Source organism: Magnolia sinica, chromosome 4 (assembly GCF_029962835.1).
Source record: "Magnolia sinica isolate HGM2019 chromosome 4, MsV1, whole genome shotgun sequence".
Lineage (NCBI taxonomy): Eukaryota > Viridiplantae > Streptophyta > Magnoliopsida > Magnoliales > Magnoliaceae > Magnolia > Magnolia sinica.
Genome location: NC_080576.1, coordinates 112,641,396 through 112,664,980, shown reverse-complemented (window position 1 = coordinate 112,664,980; position 23,585 = coordinate 112,641,396). Strand labels below are relative to the sequence as shown.

Genomic DNA, 23,585 nt, shown 5'->3' with positions numbered 1-23,585 from the left:
ATCAAAATCATCAGTTAGGAATCTCTTACTCCCTCTCTCGGGATTCAAATGGGCCAGTCTTATGCCAAGCCGCCTGTTTGGCGAGTGGGATTAGGTGGTATTAAATGGGAGGGAATGGTTTTGAAGTTATAATTAGAGATTGTCAGTAATTGTGTTTTGGAATTGAAAAGTTGCTAAAACATTTCATTCCTGTTTGGAACGTAAGAAAACCCCATGGTGACCTGGATTAATGGGTATAACATTTTGGATTGGGCACTAGTATCATTGATTAAAAAATTCCGGTAGAAGAAGTCACTTCGAGATATCTCTACCTGTGTCAGGGGCTGTAGGGGCTCAAAGAGATGCTCCTGAAAAAATCACTACATCCATCAAAATAAGGCATATCCGAAACAGCGGGGAAACGTTTGGGTGTGGCCACACGAAACAGTAGGGATTAGTGGGGATTAAACGGCTGGGGGTCCACATAAGTTTTGGATCTGCTTGAATTTTAAGATAACGTTCCATTAGGATCTTTACCCTTGCTCGGGTGGTGGACTCTCAGGAGTTTCAACACCCGGTCAAGGGTTCGAGTACCCATTGGTGGTGAAATTTTACTAGCGTGAGTGTGTGGGGTGTGTGTGGGTGTGTAAAAAGAAAAAAGAAAAACTTCGAGATCATGTTCTATTATGGCCTTTTAAAATATGGATTCCACAACCCGAGCACAGGTCAAAAGCAATTTGCTCTCGATTTTCTCTCTCTAATCCATTTAAGAGATTCATTAAATACTAAAGAAGATCTCAAGACTGTAAACCATTGTGTTCCTAAATGGAGGATAGGGTTGGAAACTTCTGAATTTCAATGGCCGAGCATAAACTCAGTCATCGATATTCTATCACTAATATTTTCCGGTAGCAAGAATTGACTGAATAATTATAAAACTAAGCTAAATAGTTTTGCATGTTTTGAAATTAATACGTTTAAAGCAAAATAACAATCTAAAATATACAATATGCATTAATTGAGAATATAAAAGCCATGCGTAGGTAATGATAAAACAAGTAAACAATTAATATAATGCATGAAACTCACAATCCAACTATAACACCTGTACTAGAGTGTTACTGTGAACATTCACATATTAGCATAATTCATGAAACTCACATTCCATCCGAACACCTTTACTTTCAGTACTAGGGTTTCACCGTGAACATTCATATACTTTTGCCTAAATTTGAACGTTGGATAACCATAAATTAAATCATCCATCCATTGATTTATAAGACCAGTTACGTATTAGCGTGCAATTGTAAAAAGATGGTCCAACGCTAGTAGCCTTTTCTTCTTGGCAGCTCAAGCCTTATATAAATTACGTATATTATATAAATGAGATTTCTTTGGTTGTTTTCCGCAATAAAAGAGTTATATTGAAAACAAAAATACTTCTAAAAAACATGAAACATGTAAAGAAAATTTTAAATTTTGAAACAATTTTTTTTTATAAAATAAAAAATAAAAAAATCTAAAATCTAAAAATATCACGGAGGACTGCACCTACATCGCATGTCTCGCAGCAAGGGCAGAGATTAACAGATTTAAATGCATCTTTGTCAATTGGAAAATACTAGGATGAAAAGGTAAAATTGTATGTAAGACTAAGCAGCAGACAGCAGTTCTTTAGTCCGGCAGGTCTCTAAAAAGTAGTTTAGAATGAGAACGTTTATGGCTAAAGGAATCTATGTGGACTGTGTGTACTGACATGTGTACTAACCAGATCCATAACTCAACTGGCAGATTGAGTGGGGATACCTCGTTTCTACACTTGAGGTCTTGGTGGCTAACATGGGCTGTGTGTACTGACATGGGTGTGTACTAACAAGCTAACCCAAAAACGAAAAGAAAAGAATCTATATGAAAAAAGTATGAAATCAAGAAAGCACTTTATTAAATAAAGGACGTTCGAAAACACATGTAAATGCTAAAGGTATCCCAGTGGACTACCAAGTCCACACGCAACACAGCTACAAAAGCAAACACACAATAAAACATTCCTCGGACTGTTACACCATTAACCACTCTGCCCTTCTCCTTCCGCCATTAGAGATTTCAATAGATCACAAACCAGACTTCTTCACCTCTTAAGAAAGCAAATACCAAAAAATTACATGTATATTTATTATTGAAAGGTAGTCCGCAGAACCAAAGATAATGAAGGTTATTTATGTGCTCTTACGGTACCTCGTATGTGATTTCATATAAATAGAAACTTCAAACAAAGTCAAGTACTTAAAAAAAAATAGAAGATAAAACTTTATATTTTTTGGTGCACGGGTCATCAATGACCGAACCCACTGTAAAGAAAGGATTGGTGCACACGTAATCAATGACCCAACCCACTGAAAACAGAGGAGCTGGTAGCCCGAACATGTGGGTTGATACCCTGATCATGGGCCGACGTGGATGTATGCGTTGTATATCTATCTTGTCCATCCCTTATATCAATTCATATATGATGGCATGATTAATAAAATAAAGTGAATGCAAATCTCCTGTGGATCACATCAAAGGAAACAGTTGTCATCGAACGCCCACCATTAAAATTTTCACTAGATCTATAGTAATGTTTATTTGCATAAGGTCATGCAAACCTGATTAAGAAATATTACAAATATCAGTTTGAAAAAAATTATAAATACAGTCCATATATTGAGGTGGGCCCCGCGGTCAGGGTACGACTCACATATAGGTCCTGCTAGACTCCTGTAATAGTTGGGCCAACGAGTTAAAGTTGTGGTGTCTTCTCCACTGCACACACGGCATGCACGTACAACATCTCCACCATTCTTCATGAGCCCACAAGTGAACAGAGCAAATTACAAAGGCCACGGATTAGATACTGACAAGGTCAGTAGCCAAATTGCTACTGAAGTGACATCAACAAGCTATGTGGACTCCACCATGATGCGTGTGTTGTATCCGTACCGTCCAACCATTTATAGAGATAGTTTTATAGCATGAGAAAAAAATGAGATAGATCTAAAGTTCAAGTGGGGCCCCACCACAGAAAACCGTGGAATCAGTCCACCCACCGTTGAAACATTTACAGGGCACACCATGATGTATTTTTTAGATCCAACCTATTCATAAGTTAATATAGAGATAGATGAAGTGAAAACAAAAATATAAGCTTAATCGGAAACTTCCGTGGCGCCTAAGAAGTTTTGAACGATGGATGTCTCTGTCCCCATGTTTTCTATGCTGGGGTCCACTTGAACTTTAGATCAATCTAATTATTTTCTCATGCCATAAAACTATCTCTTTAAATAGATGGACGGTATGGATACAACACATGCATCATGGTGGGGTCCACGAAGCTTGGTGACGTCACTTCAGTAGCGATTTGGATACTGAACTTGTCAGTATCTAATAACTGGTCAAGATCTAATCCGCGCCCTATCGCAAAATGCACACTGATGGACCAATCTTAACCATCTGATCTCATTTATTCAAAACAGCTCATAAGCTTATTTTAACCATCCAATTGATAACCAACACGGACTGGACAATTTCAAATTTTCATGGTCTGTCCACACATCAAACTTACGATTTGGTCGATCTGGATTCAAATGCATGTATGGGAGCATAAAATGAAATAAAGCCCAACAATGACTTGGAATCGCTGGTAAACTAGCACAATAATTCCAATCGGTCATAAATAGCCGATGAATTCGGTGGTGAAAAGCGTCTCACGATCTGGCGCAGACTGGCCATGGAGAAAGGTCCGACGCACGTGCTGATATTCCCTTTCCCATCACAGGGGCATATCAACTCCATGCTCGGGTTCGCCAACATGCTATGCCTAGCTGGCATCGACGTTACCTTCCTCAACACAGACCATACCCACCACCGCCTCCTCCGCTCGAATCCTGACCTCCTCGCCGCCCGGCTCGGCATCCGATTCCGTACAATCTCAGACGGCCTCCCGCCGGACCATCCCCGACCGACTGATCGGGCGATGGACCTTTACGACTCGCTCAGATCGGTCACGAAGCCACTCCTCCAGGCGATGCTGGCCGGATCCGGCAGGCGGCCAGAATCTGACGACGCGGTGACGTGCATCGTAGCGGATGGGATCTTATCGTTCGCAATCGACGTCGCGAATGAGCTTGGAATACCGATCTTTGCCTTCCATACGGCGAGCGCGTGCAGCTTCTGGGCTTTTTTCTGTGGTCCTGCACTCGAAGCAGGAGGAGAGTTCCCATTTGAAGGTGAGCTTCTGGCTTCGACCCAAGCCTCTCTCTTGCTCAGTATATATTCTTTTCTGGTATGATATGTGGGGCCCACGGTATAGTAATCCAGGCCGTTGCTCTTCTACGTAGCTGCATGTCAGGCTAGGCTACGGAAGTACTGCCTGATCAAGACTATAGCTGAACCTTTGATTTGGGGTCTACCTTCCTCACTAATTGGACATCTTACGCACGAGCTGGGCAAGCTGTAACTTGTATCGCTGAACTTGATGATTAGGTTTCTTTGTGTTGAGTCAACGGTTTAGATCTTTACCACGCAATCTAATCTAAGCTCATGTTTGATCTACTCTCTTCTCCTCGGACTAGCTGTTATGCATGATCATCTTATGAGAGATGGATATATTGCACTATACAATGACAAATATATATAAGTGATTTGTTTTCAATTCATCAAAGTAGCCAATTAATTAGGAGACCTTATTAGAAAGTTCATTGTAATTAATGAATGTAAGACTTTTTAAATTAAAGAAGAAATCTCCTTACAACGTGAGAGATCACCTTTTGATCGCTGCTAAGGACTGTGAATTAGGGCTGGAATGTACTATAAAAGAATAATGATTATAAATTATAATACTTATATGTTGAAAAATATATAATTTAATAGATAATTCTCATATTCAGATAGGCGTTATAAAATAATAAAGATAATATTTTTGCATTAGTAAAATGTTGAATCAATAATATAAAAAAAATACACTTATTATAATGTTTTGGTAGAAAATTTTCACAGCAATACAATACAGATTATAATAATTATAGATTCTTTTACTAGTCTCCTATTACATATGTATTTTATCACCGATATATATATATATATATATATATATATATATATAATGGGGAAACCTGAATAAGGACAATCAGGGTCGTCTTGAGTTATCTAAATCAGTTATCAAGGCCTCGGAAGGAGAACATTGTGTCAGGTGTGAGCTGACTTCTAAGTTACACCTATAGGCTGGCCGAGACGAGCTCTCATCCTCATCTGAAGACGACGAGCGGTCTGATGGTAAACTCTAACTACTATTGCACTATCCCATGCTTAGGCGAGACAAGGCCGAGCCCGGGTCATGTTGCTTCGATTATTGAGCTTGGGTACTAACTTAAATGTGGACGTGACCGAAGATCTCGCCCGAGGATACGCGCCCTTAAGACACGATACGCTACACGGCCTAAAGATTGCGGATAATATCATCACGATTATAATATCCACGTGATTGAGTAAATCGTGCCGAGATTAATGGACGCGGTCCTCTCCACCCATAGGTATAAATACCAGGAGACCCCATTGCAACAGGTACGCAAGATCTCGCACCCTCTCTCTACATTACGCAACTTAGACTTAGATTCTCTAGCCTGACTAAGGCATCGGAGGGTCCCCTGTTTAAGCCAGGTTCCCTTTGCTCACCTTTTTGTGCAGGACCAGGGCCCGTCTCGAGGTTCGCAGCATTAAGTGGAGGGTAGTCCAGATTTTGACCTTAACAATATATATATATATATATATATATATATATATATATATATATATATATATATATATATATATATATCGTGCTTTGAAATACTTACTGTTGTGTAATTCATAATCCAAACATAAACATCATTGAAAGATTAAAAGCGTGGTCATTTGGGCTATAGCTTATAATATTATTCTAACATGAGGTGCAAATTTGTGTTTTGGATATGGAAAAATAGCAGAAAATGAATTTTTGTAAGAATCCAATTTTAAAAATTTACTCCATTTATGATTACTATCTTTAAAATGGGCTACAATTTTTTTAATGCATTTTCATTCAATAATTATAATTCAAGAATAAGATAAAAAGCCCTATTCTGTTCTAACAACGCTTTGTATGGAAAATTATCTACTCAAGACATAAAGAAGCTAGACGATGACTATATAAGGCTATTTTAGTCATTTTAAAGCTAACATCTGTGTTTGTTTTGCTAGATGATGCCGACATGGACCATCCGATAAAAAGCATTCCAGGTATGGAAGCCTTCCTTAAACGCCGGGACCTACCGAGTATCTTTCGTGTCAAGCAACTCAATGACCGGTTGCTCCAGACCATCTTAAGCGAGACCCAAAACACCAGTAAAGCCTCGGGTTTCATCCTAAATACCTTCGAAGACCTGGAAGGACCAATCCTCTCTCACATCCGGGTCCACTTCCCCACCACATATGCCATCGGACCCCTCCATGCTCACCTCAAGTACCGACTCATCGAGTCCGTCGATTCCTTGCCCAATTCAAACCTTTGGACAGAAGATAGAACCTGCATGACGTGGCTTGATTCTCAGCCAAGCAAATCCGTCCTCTACGTTAGCTTTGGTAGTATCGCAGTCATTACTCGGGATGAGTTGCTGGAATTCTGGCACGGCCTAGTCGACAGTCATACACGGTTCTTGTGGGTCATACGCCCGGACCTCGTTGATGGAAAAGGAGACGAAGGTCAGATCCCTTCCGAGTTGAGGGAAGCAACGGATGAGAGAGGGTGCCTTGTAGGGTGGGCCCCACAAGAGGACGTGCTGGCCCACTCGGCTGTTGGTGGGTTCTTGACTCATAGCGGATGGAATTCTACATTGGAAAGTGTATGTGCGGGAGTACCGATGATCTGCTGGCCCTTCTTTGTGGATCAGCAGATAAATAGTAGGTACATTGGGGAGGTATGGAAGGTTGGTTTAGACATGAAAGATAGTTGTGATAGAAGGACGGTTGAGATGATGATCAAAGAGTTGATGGAAGGGAAGAGGGAAGAGTTATTCAGATCTATGGCTAGGATCACTGATCTGGTGAAGAGAAGTGTAAGCCAAGGTGGGTCATCTTACATGAATTTTGAGAAATTGGCTGAGGACATTAAATCGATGAGCCAACGGTCCATACGTTGATGGAGGAAAGTAGAAAGTGAATTGGGTTGTGACCCCTAGGTGGTGTTGGGTGAAGTGAGGCCCACTGTGATGTACGTGTTTTATCCAAGCCGTCTATCCATTTTCCCTGTTCATTTTACGGCATGATAAAAAAATGAAGAAATTCAAATGCTCAAACGGACACACCACAGGAAACAGTGGCTATTGAACGCCCCCTATTAAAAATTATCAGGGGCTACAGAAGTCTTGGATCAAGCTGATATTTGTGTTTTGCCCTTCATCCATGTCTACGTGACCTTATCAATATGTCTAGATAGAAAATAAACATTATGATGGGCCCTAGGAAGGTTTCAACGGTGGTATTATTATCCCATTGTTTCCTGTGGACCTGTGGTGGGCTCCAATTGGGCTTCCTATCCTCTTCATTCTTGGGCTTGTGCCCTAAAATCAGCTGGAGAAAGGGATTGACGCCTTAGATATAAAACACATCATGGCGGGCCCCACAGCGCTAAGTACCAACTAGCTGGCTGGTGATCTAATCTATAGTTGCAGGAAAATGACACTGGAAGGTGGCAACAACTCCCCTCCAGTTTACACATGGCGCGCATTACAGCCACAAATATATACACGAATAAGGACTGTCCTATTATAAAAATTGTAACCATCTGACCATCACACTTCTTCAATCGAATATAATTTATTAGCAGTTTCTTATCGCATGGTGTTGATTTAAAGTCCTCTTAGAGGATTACAAACAAACCAGATCTGGTGGCCATCTACTTTATGATTTATTAGATGATTGGTGCTGATTGCTATATACACCTACGACTATTCTGTCCATTCTTTGGCCGTGTCACTTTCACGTGTGTTGGGATGGAGTTTCGCTGGAATATGTCATGAGAGGAAATAATCGAAGTTGATGGCTACCAAACAAAAGTCCATTTAACTACTCTTATGGCCACCAAATAAAAGTCCATTTAACTACTTTTATTAGACCAGGTCCACCATTCAGCTTTATGGTCCGAAAATAACCCCTGATTCGAAGACTAATAGGTAGCCCATGTTTATGTGAAATCCACCCTGCCAGGTGCGTTATTCTATTTTCCCATAGAGCCCAAAAATGATTTGGATCAATGCTGGTGAATCATAGGATTAGAAACAATATAAGGGGCAATGTTCACCGTCTAAGATATTTTCAATTGTGTGGCACACTTGAATTACAGATTGATGTGATTTGTTGTATCAAAGTTTAAATTTTAACTTTGTATCTAACAGTTGAAATGAATTTCATATAGTTATAATTATAAGGATGGCTCATTTTTAAAAAAGAAAAGAAAAGAAAATAAAGATAGGCATCTATTTTCTAATTGTTTGTTTCTATATAGCCTACCTAAATCACAAATTAAGCCGATTTTTAGTACTATAAATAAAATAGAGTGACGTACCCTACATTTGAAGTGAATTTTAATTAAATATCACAGTGGGGCCCATCATTTCTTGAAGTCAAATTGGCGTCATTTTCATACATAAGATCAACAGTGATAATCAATAATATTTGACTTGATATCACGCTTCCTCCTATTAATTTCAAAATAGATGAATTGGTCCATTTATCATCTCCATATATTTATATTAAATATGATCAATTTTCACAACCGCCACTAATTATCACTAAATCCATGTTGCCAAACAAACAATGAGTTTAACAGTTTTTTTTTTTTCTTCCTTGTATTTGCTTAATTCACACACACACACACATGTGGGCCCCATAAAGCCTTTGTTCGAATGTATAAAGCATTTAATGCGCCCAATTATGAGGCAGAACGCAATCCTCTTCCAATGGAATGACCTTAGAATTGTGTTCAGATGGGAGAAAATGCATGAAAATATAATGAAATGAGAGTAAATGGGCTGGTAAAGAAATCCTCTCTCTAAAAGAGGATTTGGAAGTAAATGGGGTGACATGCCTTTTTAAGTTCTGATTGAACATAAAGGCTGACAACCCTAAGTGTAGGGCTACGATATAGTAATAACTCAGTGAAATTGAGGTCGAATCCTCAAGGAATGGGATACTCGACTAAAACTAATCTAAAGGTAAACGGTCGTCTGGGTTTTTAATCTAGCAAATTAGAAAATGATTTTGAAACAAATAATAAAATACTAAGGATTCAGAAATTCACTCATAACAACCACAATATCTAATTCATTGATTCAACTGTTATAACTTAATTGAAATTGAAGTCCTATCCTATTCAATTGGAGAATAATTCTATTAAACCAATCATCAATACCAATAAAAACATGATTCAATTAAACGATTCTCTCATGAAGCATTTGGATCTCAATCGCAAAGAATCAAGAGCATCTAGTGTAACCGGAGGCGATAATAGAACAATTAATTATACAAATTGATTTCTTTCTAATCAAGCTAAGCAATTGTTAAATCAAAACCTTCATTGTAACCATAGTTCATAACAAATACGTAAATAAATAACTCAAATACTTTAAAGTAAAATTTAAATTAATTTAATTTATTATCATCATTTAAACCATTGTCGATTGTTGATCGGATGGTCAACAACACTTTCTATATATTGTTTGATTGTTGATTGGAGGTCGATCAAGCGATTGTCGATGTGCACCATTCAATTGTCAATAGGGGAATTGATAACAAGATTTATGTTGGTTTGTACCATTCAATCATTAATTGGAAGTTCATCAGATGTTCAACAACACTTCTGTTGTCCGATTTGTTGATTAGGAAGTTGATCGGCCGAACATCAGTAATGTGCACTGTTCGATCGTTGATCAAGCACTTAATGAGGCAATATACATTGGTTTCCACTGTTTAATTGATGTGCACACAGATAGATGAAGGAAAACTATTCATAAAAGTACACATGCAGATAATTTAAGATGTTATTGCAAATACTCTACCCTTTCGCAATGAAACTACATTCATCGTAAAAAGATTCAGTTGATATTTGTCGCAACGAATTAATCTGGTCGTCTCTAAAATAAACTATTTGCAGTGACTTTTGTATCGTTGCAAAAAAATAATGTTTTGCCACATCACTCAATTCGTCACATAAAGTGAACATTAGTGATGACGATGGAAACACGTGGCGAAAAGTCTTTCCCACCATGTAATTTTTTCCAGAAAAATTGGTAGGAAACATTTTAGCGACGATAACTATAGCTTGTCGTAAAAAACGTCGACTATTTGCGATGATTTAAAATATTGTTTCAAATACTTCAACATTTCGTAATAAAACTATGTTCGTCGCAAAAAGCTTCAGTTTGTATTTGTCGCAACGAGTTAACCTGGTCGTCGCTAAAACAAACCATTTGCAGCGACTTTTGTGTCATTGCAAAAAATAATATTTTGGCACGACACTCAATTCGTCGCATAAAGTGGACATTAGTGATGACCATGGAAACGCGTGGCGAAACGTCTTTCCTACCATGTAATTTTTTAGGGAGAAATTGGTGGAAAATGTTTTAGCGACTATAATTATAGCTCGTCGCAAAAACGTCAACTATTTGCGATGATTTACAATGTTGTTGCAAATACTCTAACATTTTTCAATGAAACTACATTCATCGCATAAAGTTTCAGTTTGTATTTGTTACAACGAGTTAACCAGAACGTCGCTAAAACAGACTATTTGTAGCGACTTTCGTGTCATGGCAAAAAATGATGTTTTGCCACGACACTCAATTATCACATAAAGTGGACATTAGCAATGACCATAGAAACGCGTGGCGAAACGTCTTTTCCGCCATGTAATTTTTTCGGGAGAAATTGGTGGGAAACGTTTCAGCAACGTTAATTATAACTCGTCGCAAAAATGTCAACTATTTGCGATGATCTACAATGTTGTTGCAAATACTCTAATATTTTATAATGAAACTAAGTTCGTCCCAAAAAGTTTCAGTTTGTATTTGTCGCAACGAGTTAACTTGGTCGTCACTAAAACAGACTATTTGCAGCGACTTTCGTGTCGTAGTAAAAAATAATGTTTTGCCACGATACTCAATTCGTCGCATAAAGTGGACATTAGCGATGACCATAGAAACGAGTGGCGAAACGTCTTTCTCGCCATGTAATTTTTTCGGGAGAAATTGGTGGGAAACGTTTTAGCGACGATAATTATAATTCGTCGCAAAAATGTCGATTATTTGCGATGATTTACAATATTATTGCAAATACTCTAACATTTTACAATGAAATTACGTTCGTCGTAAAAGGTTTCAGTTTGTATTTGTCGCAACGAGTTAATCTGGTCATCGCTAAAACAGACTATTTATAGCGACTTTCGTATCGTGACAAAAAATAATGTTTTGCTACGACACTTAATTCGTCGCATAAAGTGGACATTAGCGATGACTATAGAAATTCGTGGCGAAACGTCTTTCCCGCCATGTAATTTTTTCGGATGAAATTAGTGGGAAATGTTTTAGTGATGATAATTATAGCTCGTCGCAAAAACGTCGACTATTTACGATGATTTACAATGTTGTTATAAATACTCTAACATTTTACAATAAAACTACGTTCGTCGCAAAAGGTTTCAGTTTATATTTGTCGCAACGAGTTAACCTGGTCGTCGTTAAAATAGACTATTTGCAGCAACTTTTGTGTCGTGGCAAAAAATAATATTTTGCTACGACACTCAATTCGTCCATAAAGTGGACATTAGCGATGATCATATAAACACCTGGCAAAATGTCTTTCCCGCCATGTAATTTTTCAGGAAGAAATTGGTGGGAAACGTTTTACCAACAATAATTATAGCTCGTCGCAAAAACGTTGACTATTTGCGATGATTTATAATATTGTTGTAAATACTCTAATATTTCACAATGAAACTACGTTCGTCGTAAAAAGTATAATTCAACAATTTTTGCAATAGGTTGAACTAATCGTTGCAAAAGCTACTATTTGCGACAACTTTTATGTCGTCGTAAAAAACTTTTTTTTTACAACACCTAATTTGTCACAAAAAGTGGCTATTAGCTGCGACTGGTTAAGATTGTTGTAAAAAATTCATACAAAAACTTTTTGCGACAAGTTTTGCAACGATAATTGAAGGTCAATTCAAAAAAGTTAACTATTAGCGACGATTTAAACTGTCATCGTAAATAATCTATTTTTTTGCAATGACTTGAAATATCGTTGGAAAAAATTGCATTTCCCAATGAAATTAGACTCGTTGCTAAAAAAATTGTTACAAAAAGTCTAATTTGTTGTAGTGTATCCATCCATTTTCCAAGATCATATTATGACATGGGCTCGAAATTAGGCAGATCTTAAGCTCAAATGGGCCACACAATAGAAAGTAAAGCGATGGAGAATTAACACATACCATTGAAAACTCCATGGGAACCCATAAGTTTTGGATTAACATAATATTTGTGTTTTTCTTTCATCCAATTTTATCTAACCTCATGAATATGTTGGATGGCAAATTAACACCGTAGTAGACCGTCCAAAGGTTTCAATGGTGGTTGCTTTATGATGTGGTCCATGTAAACTTTGGATCTATCTCAAATTTAATGGCCCATGCCACAAAATTATATTGAAAAAAGTATAGAAGGCGCAGATGTAACACATACATAACAGTGGGGTCCAAAATACTTGTTGACATCAACACACTAGGAAGGTTAGATCATGGCTCATGATATTTTCAAAAAAACGTATGTCCATGGATGGTGAATTTTGCTACATACATATTCAATCCAAACGAAATTTGAAAGTAAATTCTAAGATTTTATATATATATATATATATATTTCAATATAACATTAGAAAACATGGGATAAACCCAATTCATGTACATTACCTTACGCGTGCATTAATCCCACGAAATACAGGTGGGCCAAACAGGCCCTAAAGAGATTTCAACGGATCTCAGATCGGATTTCTTCACCTCTCAAGAAAGCAAAGACCAAAAAACTAAATGTATATTTATTATTTAAGGGTAGTCCGCAGAACCACACCCGATTCTAAAGCAACAAGACAACAACACCTAAAGTCAAAACCCCAGACTACATATTATTTACAACCCTGCCCTTGTTCTTTCTTAACCAGAGATTTCAATGGATTTCACATCGAGCTTCTTCACCACCTCTTTCGGAACTGTTACAGTCAGGACTCCATGCTCCATTGTTGCCTTCACTCCCTCCGCCTTCGCGTTCTCCGACAACCTGAATCGCCTCATGAACTTTCCACTTGATCTCTCAACACGGTGCCACGTGTCGTTCTGATCTTCCTTTTCTTTGCTCCTCTCGCCACTGATCTGGAGCACTCTCCCTTCTTCAACCTCCACCTTCACTTCCTCCTTCCTGAGGCCAGGCAGATCCGCTTTGAAGACGTGCGCTTCCGGAGTCTCCTTCCAATCTATCTGCGTGTTTGCGAATTGAGAAGTTTCTCTGCCGAAATCGGAGCGAGACGGGAAGAGAGAGGAGTTGAAGGGGAAACCTTGAAATGGGTCCCATACGTCGAGGGAGAAGGGATCGCAGGCGTTGGTTCTTCGGCTAAAGGTGCTCGGGATGATCGACATCTTGACGTTCGGGAGTTTATGTAATGAGATTTGCAGACGGATTTCTTTGGTTTACTGGGCGTTTGAGAGATTTGAGAGATTGTTTTTGGAAATTCCTTCGGATGGTTCGAAAGGAAAAGGAATTGGGCATTTATAAAGAGAGGAGGGAAAGGGTCCAGAGAAAAGAGATGAGTCCTGAAGCCTCGGGAGAAGGAAAGACGCTTGTAACTGTTAACAACCGTATAACGAATCCCAACCTCCTCATTCCTCTGGCGTTGCGTTTATGACAATCCAGACCATCCACATTTTGTGGAACTTTGAGGATGGCGTGTATAATTCTAATTGTACGATTAAGAACAATCGTAACCATCAAATTGATGGGTATAAATGAATGGTTGAAATAAAATAGTCAGTGGTCTAAATTACAAAACGTGGAAATCAGTTTGTTAGAATCGTCTTCTAACTGTTATGTTTTGATCTTGCCGTGGCATTAAATAAGTTTTGGACGGTCCAGATTGTTGTATAACTTTTCCATGCGTGTGGTTGAAGAGACACCACCATTTTTAAAAATGGTTATGAACTATCATCCGGATCCAACTTGAAAAGGTGTTTTGACCATCTTTCAGCAATCCACACCATTCCTCATCTTTTACCAAACATGAATGTTGAATGCGCCCTAGCCCAGACGTACTTAAAGATCCAAGCCGCTTGAAAACCGGACCCATTGTCAAAGTTCCTTCAACCATAAATCAGGCCAATTCCCCTCGTTGTATTGGAAATTAATATACAAAACGAACGGCCAAATAAAATCCACAGATATTCCATTTCAATGTGGGGCCCACTGGTTTACTGAACTTTTTAGACCAAGGAATCTAACAAATAGGGTCCATCTGATTAGGGTAATGGATCCCAAGCATGTGTAGCAGGCTGTGAGTCCCTTGGATATCCCACTCGTGCGTGTAAATTTTAAAAAATAATAATAATAATAAAAATTCATAATTTGGGACCAGAACGGTTCATACAATCGAACGCAGATTGCGTCCAATCCCCACCCGTCTCCAGCTGGAAACGGGCAGGGTCTCCGTGTGGTCACCATGATGTATGGGATTTATCCACGCCATCCTTCCATTTCTCCGTGGCATTTTATGGAAGAGCGTCAAAAGTGAGGCAGATCCAAGGCTCAAGTGTACCACACCAAAGGAAGCAGAGATGATAATGATGCTTACGGTTGAAACATTCCCAGGGTCCCGGTGATGTTTATTTCCCTCCAACCGTTAATAAAGTTACATATATCATCTCAGTCCAAAACTTCTATAGCCTCTAAGAAATTTTCAATGATAAAAGTTTAATCCCCATTGTGCGGTCCACCTGTGTTTTGGATCCGCCTCAGTTTTATACATTTAACATGAAATGATAAGGAAAATAGGTTAACGGTGTGGATGAAATCATACATCACGGTGGCCAATCGGAGCCCCTGCACTTTCCCGGTTGAATCAGCAGCCCGTCAAACGCCTAAGCTCTACGAGTTCCACCATGTTTTTTGTAATACTTCACTTCTTTTAAACAGTGGGTTCCGCCGTTAACTCACCATTGCATATGATGTGGCCCACCTGAGCTGTGGATGACCCTCATTTTTGGGCTTATGCCCTAACTTTGAAGGGTAAAACTAATGAATGGTATGAATTTATCACGTGATCCTGTGGAGACCCATTTTAAAAAAATATATATAGAAAGAAAAAAAAAACGGAAGCAAAGCAAGTGACGTGACTAACCACCCTTATCCTCCATGACTCTCTCTCTTTTCCACTTCTCCATGGTACCGTTGTGGATGGGAACCCATCACCCATGATTGTCATCATCATGGTGGGACCCACTCCTCAATCTAAATCGCCCATTAAATTCAGAACCCACCAACTCACCTGACATCATTTTCATACCCTATTTCTCATGCCATCGAGAGAAAACCATAGAAAAAATTTGTGAGAAGAAAAAGAGAGCTTAGGAGAAGGGAGAGTATTTATGAAGGTTCCACGTCGAGTTCAGAGTTGATTAATCCAAGTTAGTACACGTAGAAATCAGCATCGCTTCAAATTATTTTCCTCCCATCACACAATTTTTTCATAACATGTAGGTGATCATTCTCCATTGAAAAATTCATAACTAATTGCCTTATATAATCTAGACATTGAAATATTTTTTATTATTATTTGAACCAATGTAAATATTATTATTTTTTCATTTAGTATTATATAGTGGTGATAATGAATATTCATTATGTGAATATAGACATTATATTTGTCATATTTCCTTGTAAGTTAGATGCATCTTATGTGAACAATTATTTGTTTTATGTGATGATTCTTACGGGTGCTCTGCCCAGGGTCATTCTCGAAATGATTAGCATGACACGTGTGCTCTGCTCAGGGTCATTCCTAAAAGGATCGGCACGGGTGCTCTGCCTTGGGTGATTCTCTAAAAGGATCAGTATACACGGGTGCACTGTCATGGGCTTTTGTCCCTAAAAGGTTATATCGGTGCTCTACCGAGGGTCATACCCTAAAATGATCAACACCGGTGCTCTGCCGTAGGTTATCCCCTAAAAGGATCAGCACACATGAGTGTTTTGCCTATTCTAAATCTTAACATCTTTAGAAAAGCTATGTTAAACAATTTATTCATTCCATATTCATGAATGTCAAATTATTTACTATAATTTTACATCTAATGTTCATCTTATTTTGATTAATATGTCGGGATTAAATTTGGTAATATTTGTGAGATTTTTAACTCGAGATTGATGTGATCGTATTGAGTTGCCAACTCATTATGTTTTAACCGTTTCAGGTTATGAATATTTTGAAGATGTAAGGTACTACTATTATTAGTGGAGCATGGAATGTGGTTAGATGCATGTGGCATGTCATTCTACATAGAATAAATTTTATTTTATTTTAGAACTCTAAGTGTAGTAATGTTTGGACTTGATTTTCTTACTTCAAGTTAAGTTAAATAATTATGCATCCATGTACTAACAGATTATGTAATTAGATATTTTAATTTGTGTTTGAATATTAAAGTGTTGGGCTATGGTGTGAAAAAAAAGAAGAAATACATATGAAATTATCATACTTTAATTGTATTTTTATTTTTTTATTTTTATATAAGTCACGGGTCTAGAATTCGGGTCCTGAACATCTTATTCGGGTACCTAAATTTTGGAGCATGACACTTTTATATATAAAATCTACTCCGTCCATCAAGTGGAAAGAATCAATTGCAGAGTATATTTAAAATATAAATACGATTAAAAAGTCATGCGAGCCACAGTAGTAGGAAAAATGTAAAATTGTGAGGCACTGACCCATATATTAGGCTGATTTTTTGGTGTGTTACACCTGACTAACATGTTCCATGAAATATATATGCACCTTGGTTTAGCCACTTTTCAACAGTAGTCCCGCGTGCTGAGATGGTCCAGATATCTAGCCCATCCATATTTGAAATCTTTATATTGATATCTGTAATCTTCCAATATGAGATATTTCCGGTGTTGTCATCATCCATGTCCGAAATCAGGTGGGCCGCATAACAGGGAACAGGGGAATGGGACGCCCACTACGGAAACCTTCCCATGGAGTATGGTGTTGTCTGTATTGCATCCAACCCGTTCATCAGGTGACTCCAACCAGAACATTACCCTGATCTAAAATTCAGGTGGGCCTCAAACGGTAAATTTACGGATTTTAGTAGCGTTGGTGAAATGAGAGGCTGAAATTGAAAGATGGAGTAGATGGTGTGCACACATCATGAGTGGTCCCGCAGAGTGTTGCACCCGCCTCTTACATACAAATACAACTTTCCAGAGAATAAGAGAGAGGTCGAAATTCCTCTAGACAATTCAAGACCCTTCTCCTTTTCTCTGGACACTTTTTCATTACTCGCCTTATAAATACATAACCTAATACCTTCCCTCCCCAACCATCGGTACAAATTCCCAAGCGCTAGTTACCAATTTCCCAAACGCTCATAAAATCAAGAAATTAAAAATCCCATCCTACTAACTTCGCAATCATCAAGATGTCGATCATCCCCAGCATCTTTGGCCGAAGAACCAACGTCTTCGATCCCGTCTCCCTCGACGTATGGGACCCATTTGAAGGCTTCTCCTTCAATAACTCTCTCTTCCCATCTCGCTCCGATTTCGAGAGAGAAACATCCCAGTTTGCAAACACGCAGATTGATTGGAAGGAGACTCCCGAAGCCCACGTCTTCAAAGCGGATTTGCCGGGCCTTAAAAAGGAGGAGGTGAAGGTGAATGTTGAAGAAGGTAGAGTGCTCCAGATCAGCGGCGAGAGGAGCAAAGAAAAGGAAGAGAAGAATGACAAGTGGCATCGCGTCGAGAGGACAAGTGGCAAGTTCCTGAGGCGATTCAGGTTGCCGGAGAATGCGAAGGTGGAGGGAGTGAAGGCAGCAATGGAGAACGGGGTGCTGACTGTAACGGTTCCGAAAGAGGAGGTGAAGAAGCCCGATGTGAAATCCATTGAAATCTCTGGTTGACAAGGAAAAGGGGTGGTTTTGATACCGTTGGCTTGTGAGTTGTGATGCGGTTTTGATGCTGTTGGCTTGTGGGTGTAGAATTTAGGGTAGTTCTGCGGACTACCGTTTAGAACAACCTTTTAATAATAAATTTACATTAGCTTTGGACTTATGTTCAATGCCGTTTTTGTTTTTCATTTGTTTTCTTTTTTCTTTTGAACTTTCTAGACCAACACCCTAATACGTGGTGACGCATTCGATGGGAGGGTTGGATGGACTTCATATGTTGCATGGGGGCCACATCTGCCGGGTGCCGGAGCCCCCTAAAAGAATGGACGGTTAAGATGGACTGGATGATTGATTCTTAAAATGTGAACCATCCAAGATCAGATGACCAGTGGACGGTCTCAATTGATACATCATCATGCCTACCCTATTGGTATATACACATGGCTTTGGTGATCAAAATCATCTGTTAGGAATCTCTTACTCCCTCTCTCGGGATTCAAATGGGCCAGTCTTATGCCAAGCCGCCTGTTTGGCGAGTGGGATTAGGTGGTATTAAATGGGAGGGAATGGTTTTGAAGTTAATAATTAGAGATTGTCAGTAATTGTGTTTTGGAATTGAGAAGTTGCTAAAACATTTCATTCCTGTTTGGAACGTAAGAAAACCCCATGGTGACCTGGATTAATGGGTATAACATGTTAGGATTTGGCACTAATATCATTGATTAAAAAATCCCCGTAGAAGAAGTCACCTCGAGATATCTCTACCTGTGTCAGGGGCTGTAGGGGCTCAAAGAGATGCTCCTGAAAAAATCACTACATCCATCAAAATAAGGCATATCCGAAACAGCAGGGAAACGTTTGGGTGTGGCCACACGAAACAGTAGGGATTAGTGGGGATTAAACGGCTGGGGGTCCACTTAAGTTTTGGATCTGCTTGAATTTTAAGATTATGTTTTATTAGGGTCTTTACTCTTGCTCGGGTGGTGGACTCTCAGGAGTTTCAACACCCGGTCAAGGGTTCGAGTACCCATAGGTGGTGAAATTCCACTAGCGCGAGTGTGTGGGGTGTGTGTGGGTGTGTAAAAAAAAAAAAAAACAGAAAACCTTCAAGATCAGATCATGTTCTATTATGGCCTTTTAAAATATGGATTCCACAACCTGAGCACAGGTCAAAAGCAATTTGCTCTCGATTTTCTCTCTCTAATCCATTCAATAGATTCGTTAAATACTAAAGAAGATCTAAAGACTATAAACCATTGTGTTCCTAAACGGAGGATAGGGTTGGAAACTTCTAAATTTCAATGGTCAAGCATAAACTCAATCATTGATATTCTAAGTATCACTAATATTTCACGGTAGTAAGAATTTACCAAACAATTATAAAACTAAGTTAAATAGTTTAACATGCTTTGAAATTAATACATTTAAAGCAAAGTAATAATCTAAAATATACAATATACATTAATTGAGAATATGGGAGCCACGCGTAGGTAATGATAAAACAAGTAAACAATTAATATAATGCATGAAACTCACAATCCAACTATAACACCCGTACTGGAGTGTTACTGTGAACATTCACATATTAGCATAATGCATGAAACTCACAATCCAACCGTAACACCTTTACTTTCAGTACTGCATTTTACCGTGAACATTCATATACTTTTGCCTAAATTTAGTCGTTGGAGACCATCCATAACTATAAATCAAATCATCCATCCATTGATTTACAAGACCAGTTAGGTATTAGCGTGCAATTGTAAAAAGATGGTCCAACGCTGGTAGCCATTTCTTCTTGGCAGCACAAGCCTTGTACAAATTACATATATTATATAAACGAGATTTCTTTGGTTCTTTTCCGCGATTAAAGAGTTATATTGAAAACAAAAATACTTTTTATAAACATGAAACATGTAAAAAAAACTTCAAATTTTGAAACAAATTTTTTTAAAAATATAAATATCTAAAAATCTAAAAATATCACGGAGGACTGCACCTACATCGCATGTCTCGCAGCAAGGGCAGAGATTAACATATATAAATGCATCTTTGTCAATTGGAAAATACTAGGATGAAAAGGTAAAATTGTATACAAGACTAAGCAGCAGACAGCGGTTCTTTAGTCAGGCAGTTCTCTGAAAATAGTTTAAAATGAGAACATTTATGGTCAAAGGAATCTATGTGGACTGTGTGTACTGACATGGGTGAGATCCATAACTCAACTGGCAGACTGAGTGGAGATACCTCGTTTCTACACTTGAGGTCTTGGTATCGGTCCCGGGTGGCTAACATGGACTGTGTGTACTGACATGGGTGTGCACAAACAAGCTAACCAAAAAAAGAAAAGAAAAGAATCTATATGGAAAAAGTATAAAATCAAAAAAGCACAAGGACGTCGAAACACACATGTAAATGCTACTTGTTGAGGAAAGGTATCCCAGTGGACTACCAAGTCCACGCAACACAGCTACAAAAGCAAACACACAACAAAACATTCCTCGGACTATTACACCATTAACCACTCTGCCCTTCTCCTTCCTCCATTAGAGATTTCAATAGATCTCAAACCAGACTTCTTCACCTCTTAAGAAAGCAAATACCAAAAAATTACATGTATATTTATTATTGAAAGGTAGTCCGCAGAACCACACTCGATTCTAACACAACAAGCCAACAGCACCAAAAGACATCCACCGAAAGCATCCGCAGACTACGGACTATTTACAACTCTGCCCTTCTCTGTTCTTAGCCAGAGATTTCAATGGATTTCACATCGGGCTTCTTCACCTCCTCTTTTGGAACCGTTACAGTCAACACTCCGTTCTCCATTGCTGCCTTCACTTCCTCCACCTTCGCATTCTCCGGCAACCTGAACCGCCTCATGAACTTGCCACTTGACCTCTCGACGTGGTGCCACGTGTCGTTCTTCTCTTTTTTCTCTTTGCTCCTCTCGCCGCTGATCTGGAGCACTCTCCCTTCTTCAACCTCCACCTTCACTTCCTCCTTTTTCAGCCCCGGCAGATCCGCTTTGAAGATGTGCGCTGCGGGAGTCTCCTTCCAATCTATCTGTGTATTTGCGAATTGGGAAGTTTCTCTAGCGAAATCGGAGCGAGATGGGAAGAGAGAGGAGTTTAAAGGAAAGCCTTGAAATGGGTCCCATACGTCGAGGGAGAAGGGATCGTAGACGTTGTTTCTTCGGCCAAAGATGCTTGGGATCATCGACATCTTGATGCTGGGGAGTTTATGGAATGGGATTCGCAGAGGATGGATTTCTTTGGTTTAATGGGCCTTGAGAAGTTTGAGAGATTGCTTTTGGGAGTTTCCTTCTATGGTTCGGAAGGAGAAGGAATTTCGCATTTATAGGATGAGGAGAGGAAGGTTCCAGAGAAAAGATAAGAGCCTTGAATCTTCCGGAGAAGGCAAGACGTTATAATGGTCAACAACCAGATTCTTCCTCGCTCCTCTGACGTGGCACTTACGACAATCCAGTCCATCCACATTTTATGGAACTGCCGCGAATGGAGTGAATATTTCTAAATTAGGGCGATTAAGCAATCATAATCATCAAATTATCGGTGTAAATAGATGGTTAAAATAAAATTGTGCTCTAACTGCAGAACTAGCTGTATTTATTATATCTACACCGTTCATCTATTTTGCACAATCATTTTAAACATGAACTAAAAAGATATTCATATTCAAAGCTAAGTAAAGAACATTGATTCAATAATTCTCACCATTAAAACATTCTTAGATCTCATCATAATTTTTATTTTCCATCCAATCTATTTATAAGGTCATACATACCTAAATTAAGAGGAAAAACAAATATAACACCAATGCAAAACTTTTTTTTACGGATTTTAATGGTAGACGTTCAACTCGCCTTATTTTTTGCAATGTGATTCACTTGATCTCTGGATATGTCCTATTTTTTTGTTCAAGCTTTACAATGAGCTCGCCAAATGAAAGGACGGTTGGAATATAACACATATATTGGGACCCACAGAACTAAGTGGCGTCAACACATCAGCCATCACGGTGGTGCGGGGTAGACCTGCCAATCCGCTTCCAGTGGTAGTGTTACTGACAGATGGATTAGTACGAGTATTAGGTATACCCCCGCCTGTCACGAGCTGAGACACAAGCTCGGGCTCTGAGGGTCACTTTAGTTAATGGGTTTATCAGCACTGTTCATCTATTTTCTCATGTTATCTTAAGAATAGAAGCCTAAAAATAAGACGAATCCAACACTTTTATGGCTCCCAATAAGTTTTTAACTGTGTGTTTAATCCCCACTTCCTGTTCCACTTTATCATTAGATTTGCCACACGAAAAAATGAATGGACGGTATTGATAAACCCATAGATCACAATGGGCCCCTCAGAGTCCCAGACTGTTCCGAGGTCGGGACATGAGGGGGTAGTGTACCTAATCAGCGTCCGATGGAGTGGATCGCGTGAACATCACGAGTGGTCCTCACAGGGTGCTGCACCTGTTTCATACCTAGAATTTTCCAGAGAAGGAGAGAGAAGTCGAAAAACCTCTGGAAATTTCAAGACCGGTCTCCTTTCTCTGCACCCTTCTCATTACGCCCTATAAATACATAACCCAACCGCTTCTCTCCCAAACCATCGCTACAAATTCCCAATCGCTATTTACCAATTTCCCAAACGCTCATAAAATCAAGAAATTAAAAATCCCATTCTACAAACATCGCAATCATCAAGATGTCGATCATCCCCAGCATCTTTGGCCGCAGAACCAACGTCTTCGATCCCTTCTCCCTCGACGTATGGGACCCATTTGAAGGCTTCTCCTTCAACAACTCTCTCTTCCCATCTCGCTCCGATTTCGCCAGAGAAACATCCCAGTTTGCAAACACGCAGATTGATTGGAAGGAGACTCCGGAAGCCCACGTCTTCAAAGCGGATTTGCCGGGCCTTAAAAAGGAGGAGGTGAAGGTGAATGTTGAAGAAGGGAGAGTGCTCCAGATCAGCGGCGAGAGGAGCAAAGAGAAGGAAGAGAAGAATGACAAGTGGCATCGCGTCGAGAGGACTAGTGGCAAATTCCTGAGGCGATTCAGGTTGCCGGAGAATGCGAAGGTGGAGGGAGTGAAGGCAGCAATGGAGAACGGAGTGCTAACTGTAACGGTTCCGAAAGAACAGGTGAAGAAGCCCGATGTAAAATCCATTGAAATCTCTGGTTGAGAAGGAAGAAGGAATGTTTTGTACGTGGTTTTGATACCGTTGGCTTGTGGTGTGGTTTTGATGCTGTTGGCTTTTGGTGTGTAGAATTTAGGGTAGTTCTGCGGACTACCTTTTAATAATAAATGCTTTTTTTT

At 39.2% G+C, this 23,585-nt stretch overlaps 5 protein-coding genes across 5 annotated transcripts; 3 read left to right on the top strand and 2 right to left on the bottom strand.

Moving 5' to 3' along the window:
- The first annotated feature begins 3,736 nt into the window (after window positions 1-3,736).
- On the top strand, window positions 3,737-7,184 carry LOC131243872 (7-deoxyloganetic acid glucosyl transferase-like). The gene is made up of 2 exons (XM_058243494.1): window positions 3,737-4,244; window positions 6,232-7,184. Exons 1-2 carry the CDS (start codon window positions 3,746-3,748, stop codon window positions 7,167-7,169), a joined length of 1,437 nt encoding a protein of 478 aa, XP_058099477.1. The 5' UTR covers window positions 3,737-3,745; the 3' UTR covers window positions 7,170-7,184.
- A 5,913-nt stretch (window positions 7,185-13,097) lies between these two features.
- LOC131243871 (18.1 kDa class I heat shock protein-like) lies at window positions 13,098-13,828 on the bottom strand. The gene has a single exon (XM_058243493.1). It carries the CDS (start codon window positions 13,712-13,714, stop codon window positions 13,235-13,237), a length of 480 nt encoding a protein of 159 aa, XP_058099476.1. The 5' UTR covers window positions 13,715-13,828; the 3' UTR covers window positions 13,098-13,234.
- A 3,828-nt stretch (window positions 13,829-17,656) lies between these two features.
- Window positions 17,657-18,401, top strand: LOC131243870 (18.1 kDa class I heat shock protein-like). The gene has a single exon (XM_058243492.1). It carries the CDS (start codon window positions 17,771-17,773, stop codon window positions 18,248-18,250), a length of 480 nt encoding a protein of 159 aa, XP_058099475.1. The 5' UTR covers window positions 17,657-17,770; the 3' UTR covers window positions 18,251-18,401.
- Window positions 18,402-20,797: 2,396 nt separating this feature from the next.
- Window positions 20,798-21,578, bottom strand: LOC131243869 (17.8 kDa class I heat shock protein-like). Its single transcript, XM_058243491.1, has one exon. It carries the CDS (start codon window positions 21,464-21,466, stop codon window positions 20,987-20,989), a length of 480 nt encoding a protein of 159 aa, XP_058099474.1. The 5' UTR covers window positions 21,467-21,578; the 3' UTR covers window positions 20,798-20,986.
- Window positions 21,579-22,859: 1,281 nt separating this feature from the next.
- LOC131243868 (17.8 kDa class I heat shock protein-like) lies at window positions 22,860-23,585 on the top strand. The gene has a single exon (XM_058243489.1). The coding sequence runs from the start codon at window positions 22,972-22,974 to the stop codon at window positions 23,449-23,451; it is 480 nt and encodes a 159-aa protein (XP_058099472.1). The 5' UTR covers window positions 22,860-22,971; the 3' UTR covers window positions 23,452-23,585.

Bases quoted from the DNA above. Each gene is read 5' to 3' on its own strand.
- LOC131243868 (XM_058243489.1), top strand. From the start codon at position 22,972: ATGTCGATCATCCCCAGCATCTTTGGCCGCAGAACCAACGTCTTCGAT.
- LOC131243871 (XM_058243493.1), bottom strand. From the start codon at position 13,714: ATGTCGATCATCCCGAGCACCTTTAGCCGAAGAACCAACGCCTGCGAT.
- LOC131243872 (XM_058243494.1), top strand. From the start codon at position 3,746: ATGGAGAAAGGTCCGACGCACGTGCTGATATTCCCTTTCCCATCACAG. The intron at 4,245-6,231 runs GTGAGCTTCTGG...TTGTTTTGCTAG, and splicing joins AGGAGAGTTCCCATTTGAAG to ATGATGCCGACATGGACCAT.
- LOC131243869 (XM_058243491.1), bottom strand. From the start codon at position 21,466: ATGTCGATGATCCCAAGCATCTTTGGCCGAAGAAACAACGTCTACGAT.
- LOC131243870 (XM_058243492.1), top strand. From the start codon at position 17,771: ATGTCGATCATCCCCAGCATCTTTGGCCGAAGAACCAACGTCTTCGAT.